General features: G+C 39.5%; 3 protein-coding genes across 5 annotated transcripts; all 3 read right to left on the bottom strand.

Annotated features, from left to right (window-relative positions):
- Positions 1 to 470: 470 nt before the first annotated feature.
- LOC117216104 lies at positions 471 to 1,365 on the bottom strand. Of its 2 annotated transcripts, none has more exons than XM_033462630.1 (2): positions 1,237 to 1,365; positions 471 to 1,032 (listed from the first exon to the last, which is right to left on the bottom strand). In XM_033462630.1, the coding sequence occupies exon 2, from the start codon at positions 1,023 to 1,025 to the stop codon at positions 471 to 473; it is 555 nt and encodes a 184-aa protein (XP_033318521.1). In that variant the 5' UTR covers positions 1,026 to 1,032; positions 1,237 to 1,365. The 2 variants fall into 2 exon arrangements, with proteins under 2 accessions (XP_033318521.1, XP_033318519.1); XM_033462628.1 differs by having other exon boundaries at positions 471 to 1,036; positions 1,241 to 1,365.
- LOC117216105 (glutathione S-transferase-like) lies at positions 1,030 to 6,072 on the bottom strand. The gene is made up of 3 exons (XM_033462631.1): positions 6,037 to 6,072; positions 4,807 to 4,974; positions 1,030 to 1,420 (listed from the first exon to the last, which is right to left on the bottom strand). Exons 2-3 carry the CDS (start codon positions 4,970 to 4,972, stop codon positions 1,248 to 1,250), a joined length of 339 nt encoding a protein of 112 aa, XP_033318522.1. The 5' UTR covers positions 4,973 to 4,974; positions 6,037 to 6,072; the 3' UTR covers positions 1,030 to 1,247.
- Positions 6,073 to 6,783: 711 nt separating this feature from the next.
- Positions 6,784 to 7,706, bottom strand: LOC117216103. Of its 2 annotated transcripts, none has more exons than XM_033462627.1 (2): positions 7,550 to 7,706; positions 6,784 to 7,345 (listed from the first exon to the last, which is right to left on the bottom strand). In XM_033462627.1, exon 2 carries the CDS (start codon positions 7,336 to 7,338, stop codon positions 6,784 to 6,786), a length of 555 nt encoding a protein of 184 aa, XP_033318518.1. In that variant the 5' UTR covers positions 7,339 to 7,345; positions 7,550 to 7,706. The 2 variants fall into 2 exon arrangements, with proteins under 2 accessions (XP_033318518.1, XP_033318517.1); XM_033462626.1 differs by having other exon boundaries at positions 6,784 to 7,349; positions 7,554 to 7,706.
- Positions 7,707 to 9,549: the final 1,843 nt, after the last annotated feature.

The following is a 9,549-nucleotide window of genomic DNA, read 5'->3' as shown; positions in this document are numbered from 1 at the left end:
CCATTTTAATTGATTCTTCTTTTTTTTTCTTTTCTTACTCAAGCGTTCCTACGTGCTCGAAGTATATTTTTTCCTCTGAAAGTTTTTTTTCTTTACTGAAAACTCACTCGCAAGATCGTAACCACGCACTAAATATCTTGCAAAACTAGTAACCACGCTCTGCTACCATGTTAAGGAAATTCGAGGATTTGGGAATACAAATTATTGACGATATTTCCCACACAACAGTTATACATCTATATTCCACTCTGAAGAACGTCTTGCACGCACGCTGGTCGCCAACCGACTATTCTAGATTCTTCTAACATCTGGCAACAGTCTTTTGTCTCCACTAAGTCCTTGACGCCCTCTAACCCTTACACACACACTCTCATGTACAGTGTAAATGTATCACTTCCCTAACAAAAGCACAACGCTTTTGGTGGTGCAGCCGGTCGGCTTTCCTCCGGGCGTCGGGGGTTCTCCTTCGGTTACCACTTCGCCCTCTTGCGGCATTCGAATGTCGGATGTCTGTAAATACCGCAGTGGCCACACCTGGTCCAGGGGGCGGGTGACCTGCCTCGTTTGTTTCCGGAGCTCGCTAATGACCTCCACGGCGGGGGCGTTGGCCACTCCGTGTATAGGAAGGGCTTCATTTCTCTTTGGAATTGTTTCACCGACGTGATGTCACTCGTGAGCGCTAGTCGTTTAAAACGTTCATCGCGCGAGCCCAGCAGATGGAGGGCGGTGGCGGCGAGTACCTCTTCCCTGGTTGAATTTCGCCACTTCGACCCGAGGAGGATGATGATACCATTTCCGTACGCTCCTGGTGTTTCGCCGTCCCGCGGTAGTTCCTCGGCTACCTTGATTAGCGACGCGGCTGCTACTTCTTGGCCACCGAAGTGCGCGGCGAATTGTTCCTTAAAATCTGGCCAGGTGAGCTCGTCGCCGTTCATTATCTGCGTAAGCCAATACGCTGCCGGACCCTCTAGGGCACGGTTTAGGGCAGAATACAGTGCGCTGTTTTTCAGGCGGTGGTCCCTCATGAGCAGGCCGACGGCTGTGCACAGGCGGCTGGATCTGCGTCCGCGGCTTCGGGGTTGAAGCGCGGTAGCGATACCCAGGTTGCCCGGTGTCCTTTCTTCTTCCTCTTCTTCTTGCCTAGCGACCGCTTTAGTGCGCGCACGATACTCTTACGATCCCGTGCCGACAACGTGTGTTCGGATGCCACTTCTGATGTCGAGTCTGAATCCGAATCCGAGCTCGAGTCACATTCCGAGTCCGAGCTCGAGGCGCCCTCCCGGGCAGGGCTCGCGGGAGATTGCGATTCCGTGTTGGAGTTCTCCATCGTCCGGTCGCGGGTGGGGTACCTTTATTGTCGATAGTGACACTAGTGACGAGGGCCTCAGGCTTGATAACGAATCCGCGGCCAACGGGAGGACTATAATATAAAAAGCAACAGGAAACACGAAATAATATAATTCTGACTAGGACAACATAAACGCAAGAAGTGTTGATATTGAAAAAAATATTTAATTTTGTATATAAATATTTTCATATTTAAAAAAGTTTCCGGAAGCAGGAAGATTTACAAACAAATAATATCATAAACCGAATGTTTCATGATCCTTTTCTAATTAGAGTGTGTGACAGCATGTGAGAACGTTTCTTAAAAATATGACTTATTGCAATTACTTAATCGCAATTATAAACGATTAAGACCTTCTCACAACGAGGCAATCTGTCCAAAGTATAAAACTCGTTATACTTGATGAGAAATCATATCTCTACTTAGGTTTCATTTCGTTTCATCGCGTTCATAAAAAGTGAATTTGTATGAACACATCGTGCAATTTAGTAATTAGGACCGTTGATCTCGCTGCAACATAGATGGATAGAAAAAAGCCATTTAAAATGATACAACGTCGGGAAGACAATTATGAAAATTATAAATGGAACACAAGATAAAATTGTTTAAGATTAATTCTTCTTTTTTTTTTTTTTAATCGCGAGTGTTTGCAAACGAAGTTTCAATCTGTTTACAATGATAGCAATGAGAGGAGGATGTCTATGAAAGTTATAAATGCGATATTGAATAACATTTCTGCGAGTGGGTTTGTTTTTCGTTACAAATGTTTTTTAAACGAATCTGCAATCTGTTGGAAACAACGGAACAGTAACGGGACTACTGATAGGGAAATAAGAAAGATCGCGTTTTATTTGAACAGACAAATCTTTGAAATCTATTCGAAAGTCTATTTGAAATGGTACGAGCTCGAAAAGAACGGTGAATACTATAGAAGAAGGATTAATTAAAATTCTTATTAATCTGTACGCTTTGTATATTAAATACCTTGATCGATGCCAAGATAACAAATTATTATACAAAACAGTGAAGTATCCACGTCTGACATTAATATTGAGTATTACCATTACTGTAATTTAATTTTTAACCGATCCTGAAAATTCCTTAGAACGTAAAAAGTATAAAATGTTACTGTGCATTTCAAGATTAAATGCACTGTAATTTAGAAACAGTTATGAAGCGGAAACAAATAATTTATTCAGAATAAGAATTCTACGTAATCATGTTAAAAAAAAAAACGTACTTATAACGCGTTTAAACTCCAAATATGTAAAGACAATAAGGGAAAAAAATTAAACGAAGAATCGTATTTTTTGTAAATTCACACAAGATTTTATCCAAAAAAAAATTGGCCTGTACCAATATTTTTATTTGTCGTTACAAGTTACGAGGGTATTAAAAAATTGGCCACGAATGGACCAGAGATAAGAATTTATCAGACTTGCTCTCGTAAATTTCAAGACGTTGCATCGGATATTCTTGAAAATCTTTGGACAATGGCCTCGATATTTCGCAGCTTCTATCCTCGAAGCGGAAGAACTCGGCGTTAAAAGCGACAGAACTGGAGAAACCCGGTGACCGCGAGCCTTTCACGCTCTCGACAGATTTCTCATCCCTCGTAATCCTCCCAGTGTCACCCAATTTCCACCCTCGTATTGCGATTTGTTGCTTCCAACGAGGCGACACCTTGTCTTGTGATTTCCTTTTTCGTCGCGTGAAACACGACCGAACACTTGTTCAAACACATAATTCATATTTATCTAACTCGACAAAACGCCGTGTCATTGAAACAATAGCATTCTTTGGCTTTTATGTAAATTCCAATAAATTATGATAATGTTCGTGGAGACATTATTGCTACCTATTTTATCTGTCGTGATCCAAATTGATTTGTGGCTACGTATGTATATATATATATATTTGTATTTTCTTTTGTTCTTTCTTTTTAATTTATGTGATCTGAGAATTACATTTCTGAGAGTTCGGTGAAATTCGATGCTTTATTTTTATCAGTAGAATCTTCCTTGTCATTGTCAGAGCGCAGACGTTTACGCGTTTACGGAAAGTTTAAGGATACAAAAATACAGAAAAATGTAGAAAATATGCAAGAATATGTAAAATATCGAAAGTACAGTACTTCTAATAATACTTAGTAGCATGCTTACAAACAAATTTCTTTTGTATTTCTTGAAATTGCGTAAAGATTCGCGGTAATTATCGGATTTTTGTCCTCTTTTATCTGCTTTTTTTTATTCGCAACTTATATGAGATATGAATTAATATTCAACGACGTGCGCTCTGTGCCACGAAATGAATTATCTCGCGTTAAGACTGCGGCAATTCTTACGTTTGATATTTCATTTAACGAACAGCCGCGCGTTCCTGAGTTTAAAAACCGTCACTCTGAACTTACGCTGAGAATAATATCAGGAAAAGCGAACGAGAGATGATTAGAAAGAAAATGCGAGGAGCAGTGAGGGGGATATTACTAGACTGCGCTTTTTTGTGCAAGTATAGCACGATGTTTGGGAGTGTAAAATTTTAACGAATGCGTATAATATGAAAAAATATATGAAATATCCAAGGTATAGTTTTATTAAACTTACTTTTTATAATGCTTCGTAGGTAAAACAATTTTCTATCCAGAAATTTTATTGTCAGAATTTAATGGATAATTTTAGAAACTTCAACCTTTGGAGGTATTTGTTAATTAAAAATGACAAAACTGGTATTATGTAAAAAAGAGTAATGTGTATCCTGAATCAATGTCGAATGGAAATTAGACAGTTCTATAAAAATAATCCTTCTCACGATTCCACAACTTCATAGCTTAATTAAATACAATTCTTCGGCGATATAATTACAAATACATTTACAGGAATTGTGTAATATGATAAATATCTCGTTAAAGAAATTGAAATCGTAAATTCCGCGGATAACCAGCGTTTATCATATAGAGACAGGGATTTGCAAAGAATAAAAGTTGTAGAACGTTGAAAGGCGTTGAGAGAAACGTGATGTTATCCCGTTATTCGTTAACGCAACGCAGTTAAAAAAAATCCCGTAGGAAGATTACGATAATAGATAACCTGAGTCGAGTGTTTGTCGGGGGATCTAAAAGATTCTTTCGAGTTGAGCGTCTGAGATTGCAGAGAAGAAAATTTGGAAGCCATCGAATTCGTGATGTCGATAGAAATCTTCAGTTGGAATCGTTGTATCATAACGTAGTCTGCTTATTGTCGATAAGACTTTACTAAACTAAAAGTGACTACTAAAAGTTTCTATCCTCTAAATTCTATCTACGATTCTATAATCTAAAAACTGACTTTTGCAAACAAACTGTAACATTCGTTTAACGGAAAGACATACGTATCTTGTTTGTACTCGTCTTTTCACAATGAATTCTTGAACGTCTGTCTCTGTGGTGAGACAAATGCAAAGTCATCTCATCAGTTACTCACCTTGCTTCAAATCTCCAAGAGTATCGACGAGCACGTCGCATATCATCGCATCCCATTCGTTCCTTCCCATTAGATCGTACTTCTTCGCCAAGTATCGCGCCACAGCGTTACTCTGCGCTACCGGTTTCCCGTCTATCTCCAGCACAGGCCGCATTTTATAAGGCATTGCTAAGAACAAACATGGCTCATATGAACACTGTGTAGAGGGAAACGATCGATAGGAAATCACAACACAGCTTCCGAGGCCGTTGCGTTCTTGTGAATAGATGAATCGAAATCATTTCGGTTTTAATCAACATGGCCTAGTAAAGAAATACAGAAATGTCTTCTTTCTCCTTTTTTTCTTTTCTTACGATTACGATGGACAGGGTATCGCGTGTTTTTAACTGTTGAGAAGAACCTAAAGTTTTTAAAATCAAGGATAAAAGATCGAGTATAAAATTTGTAATTCTCACGGAAAGGAACGAATCTGTCCGATGCGGTGTACTGAATGTACGAGGAACGATCAGTATCGTTTTGCGGGAAGACCTTATGCAATGATAGTGGACTTACAACTGCGAATAAAAAATTCACGTCGCATAATACCAGACACGGAAAAAATATTAGAAAATGTACACGGTTCTTGTAATGAAAATTGAAATGCAAGGAATATAAATCGAATGTCTCTTGCGAACGTAATTTTGTGTTTTACACCGACAGGATTGATTTACAGACTTACGTTGATTTTTGGTTTCTCTATCTGCAAGCGACATATAAGATTATATCGAAGACTATGCTGCGTAAAACTTTTATTATACTATTTACGATAGAAATGTCGCAACGGAAGATCGAATTTTATGTCTGCTTTGTTCTTTCGACTTTTTAGCTATGTTCTTGTTCATTTCCGAACTGATTTCAATTTTTTATCCTTTTTTTCCGACAAGTCCTAAAAAGTTTTTAAATTAACGAGAAACGTAGAAGTATTTTTGTATTCCTATTTTAAGTCACCTATTTACGGTTTTCTCAAAATATTCGAAATGCTTCGATTCATTGAAAACAATAAAGATTGCAACACAAAAATTCGAGAATCGTAAGTGAATTAAGTTGGTATTCGATAAACACGATATTACGGAAGCAAAACTTAATGAAAAGTTCGACTTTATTCCGTATGAAATTTTACTTTAAGTAAGTTTAGCCTGCACGTGAAACGAAAGTTTTATATACAGAAAAGTTTGAGTAAATGGTAGATACCTGAGAGATGAACGATGAAAGTAAAAATCGATTCTTCACGCTTACAATCCTTGTATTCAGGCCAGAGTTCTTCGGGGATCCTCTCGTCGGTATACTCGATGCCAGTATATGCAAATATGTACCGTATATGTTCGGCACGACCACGGGCATTGAAGTAGATTAGTTTGTAGGTAGGTTCGTCGCTCATTTTCCTTGCTCTGTCAACTTATCGAGAAAAATGTTACAATTAACTCGTGTAATTAACAGACTGTGTGCGTGCTTGTGCTGCTATCTCCCCATTTTAATTGATTCTTCTTTTTTTTCTTTTCTTACTCAAGCGTTCCTACGTGCTCGAAGTATATTTTTTCCTCTGAAAGTTTTTTTTTTTCTTTACTGAAAACTCACTCGCAAGATCGTAACCACGCACTAAATATCTTGCAAAACTAGTAACCACGCTCTGCTACCATGTTAAGGAAATTCGAGGATTTGGGAATACAAATTATTGACGATATTTCCCACACAACAGTTATACATCTATATTCCACTCTGAAGAACGTCTTGCACGCACGCTGGTCGCCAACCGACTATTCTAGATTCTTCTAACATCTGGCAACAGTCTTTTGTCTCCACTAAGTCCTTGACGCCCTCTAACCCTTACACACACACTCTCATGTACAGTGTAAATGTATCACTTCCCTAACAAAAGCACAACGCTTTTGGTGGTGCAGCCGGTCGGCTTTCCTCCGGGCGTCGGGGGTTCTCCTTCGGTTACCACTTCGCCCTCTTGCGGCATTCGAATGTCGGATGTCTGTAAATACCGCAGTGGCCACACCTGGTCCAGGGGGCGGGTGACCTGCCTCGTTTGTTTCCGGAGCTCGCTAATGACCTCCACGGCGGGGGCGTTGGCCACTCCGTGTATAGGAAGGGCTTCATTTCTCTTTGGAATTGTTTCACCGACGTGATGTCACTCGTGAGCGCTAGTCGTTTAAAACGTTCATCGCGCGAGCCCAGCAGATGGAGGGCGGTGGCGGCGAGTACCTCTTCCCTGGTTGAATTTCGCCACTTCGACCCGAGGAGGATGATGATACCATTTCCGTACGCTCCTGGTGTTTCGCCGTCCCGCGGTAGTTCCTCGGCTACCTTGATTAGCGACGCGGCTGCTACTTCTTGGCCACCGAAGTGCGCGGCGAATTGTTCCTTAAAATCTGGCCAGGTGAGCTCGTCGCCGTTCATTATCTGCGTAAGCCAATACGCTGCCGGACCCTCTAGGGCACGGTTTAGGGCAGAATACAGTGCGCTGTTTTTCAGGCGGTGGTCCCTCATGAGCAGGCCGACGGCTGTGCACAGGCGGCTGGATCTGCGTCCGCGGCTTCGGGGTTGAAGCGCGGTAGCGATACCCAGGTTGCCCGGTGTCCTTTCTTCTTCCTCTTCTTCTTGCCTAGCGACCGCTTTAGTGCGCGCACGATACTCTTACGATCCCGTGCCGACAACGTGTGTTCGGATGCCACTTCTGATGTCGAGTCTGAATCCGAATCCGAGCTCGAGTCACATTCCGAGTCCGAGCTCGAGGCGCCCTCCCGGGCAGGGCTCGCGGGAGATTGCGATTCCGTGTTGGAGTTCTCCATCGTCCGGTCGCGGGTGGGGTACCTTTATTGTCGATAGTGACACTAGTGACGAGGGCCTCAGGCTTGATAACGAATCCGCGGCCAACGGGAGGACTATAATATAAAAAGCAACAGGAAACACGAAATAATATAATTCTGACTAGGACAACATAAACGCAAGAAGTGTTGATATTGAAAAAAATATTTAATTTTGTATATAAATATTTTCATATTTAAAAAAGTTTCCGGAAGCAGGAAGATTTACAAACAAATAATATCATAAACCGAATGTTTCATGATCCTTTTCTAATTAGAGTGTGTGACAGCATGTGAGAACGTTTCTTAAAAATATGACTTATTGCAATTACTTAATCGCAATTATAAACGATTAAGACCTTCTCACAACGAGGCAATCTGTCCAAAGTATAAAACTCGTTATACTTGATGAGAAATCATATCTCTACTTAGGTTTCATTTCGTTTCATCGCGTTCATAAAAAGTGAATTTGTATGAACACATCGTGCAATTTAGTAATTAGGACCGTTGATCTCGCTGCAACATAGATGGATAGAAAAAAGCCATTTAAAATGATACAACGTCGGGAAGACAATTATGAAAATTATAAATGGAACACAAGATAAAATTGTTTAAGATTAATTCTTCTTTTTTTTTTTTTTTTAATCGCGAGTGTTTGCAAACGAAGTTTCAATCTGTTTACAATGATAGCAATGAGAGGAGGATGTCTATGAAAGTTATAAATGCGATATTGAATAACATTTCTGCGAGTGGGTTTGTTTTTCGTTACAAATGTTTTTTAAACGAATCTGCAATCTGTTGGAAACAACGGAACAGTAACGGGACTACTGATAGGGAAATAAGAAAGATCGCGTTTTATTTGAACAGACAAATCTTTGAAATCTATTCGAAAGTCTATTTGAAATGGTACGAGCTCGAAAAGAACGGTGAATACTATAGAAGAAGGATTAATTAAAATTCTTATTAATCTGTACGCTTTGTATATTAAATACCTTGATCGATGCCAAGATAACAAATTATTATACAAAACAGTGAAGTATCCACGTCTGACATTAATATTGAGTATTACCATTACTGTAATTTAATTTTTAACCGATCCTGAAAATTCCTTAGAACGTAAAAAGTATAAAATGTTACTGTGCATTTCAAGATTAAATGCACTGTAATTTAGAAACAGTTATGAAGCGGAAACAAATAATTTATTCAGAATAAGAATTCTACGTAATCATGTTAAAAAAAAAAAACGTACTTATAACGCGTTTAAACTCCAAATATGTAAAGACAATAAGGGAAAAAAATTAAACGAAGAATCGTATTTTTTGTAAATTCACACAAGATTTTATCCAAAAAAAAATTGGCCTGTACCAATATTTTTATTTGTCGTTACAAGTTACGAGGGTATTAAAAAATTGGCCACGAATGGACCAGAGATAAGAATTTATCAGACTTGCTCTCGTAAATTTCAAGACGTTGCATCGGATATTCTTGAAAATCTTTGGACAATGGCCTCGATATTTCGCAGCTTCTATCCTCGAAGCGGAAGAACTCGGCGTTAAAAGCGACAGAACTGGAGAAACCCGGTGACCGCGAGCCTTTCACGCTCTCGACAGATTTCTCATCCCTCGTAATCCTCCCAGTGTCACCCAATTTCCACCCTCGTATTGCGATTTGTTGCTTCCAACGAGGCGACACCTTGTCTTGTGATTTCCTTTTTCGTCGCGTGAAACACGACCGAACACTTGTTCAAACACATAATTCATATTTATCTAACTCGACAAAACGCCGTGTCATTGAAACAATAGCATTCTTTGGCTTTTATGTAAATTCCAATAAATTATGATAATGTTCGTGGAGACATTATTGCTACCTATTTTATCTGTCGTGATCCAAATTG

The sequence above is a fragment of the Bombus bifarius genome, unplaced genomic scaffold, assembly GCF_011952205.1.
Source record: "Bombus bifarius isolate JDL3187 unplaced genomic scaffold, Bbif_JDL3187 scf7180000010155_frag, whole genome shotgun sequence".
Taxonomy (NCBI): domain Eukaryota; kingdom Metazoa; phylum Arthropoda; class Insecta; order Hymenoptera; family Apidae; genus Bombus; species Bombus bifarius.
The sequence above is the reverse complement of the archived record's forward strand: the minus strand, read 5'-3'. Positions and strand labels throughout refer to the sequence as shown.

What these genes read in the sequence shown, in the direction of transcription:
- LOC117216103 (XM_033462627.1), bottom strand. Translation starts at nt 7,338, where the DNA reads ATGAGGGACCACCGCCTGAAAAACAGCGCACTGTATTCTGCCCTAAAC.
- LOC117216105 (XM_033462631.1), bottom strand. Translation starts at nt 4,972, where the DNA reads ATGCCTTATAAAATGCGGCCTGTGCTGGAGATAGACGGGAAACCGGTA. An exon ending in TCTTGGAGATTTGAAGCAAG is followed by an intron (nt 1,421 to 4,806) that starts GTGAGTAACTGA and finishes TTTATATTATAG; the next exon opens with TCCTCCCGTTGGCCGCGGAT.
- LOC117216104 (XM_033462630.1), bottom strand. Translation starts at nt 1,025, where the DNA reads ATGAGGGACCACCGCCTGAAAAACAGCGCACTGTATTCTGCCCTAAAC.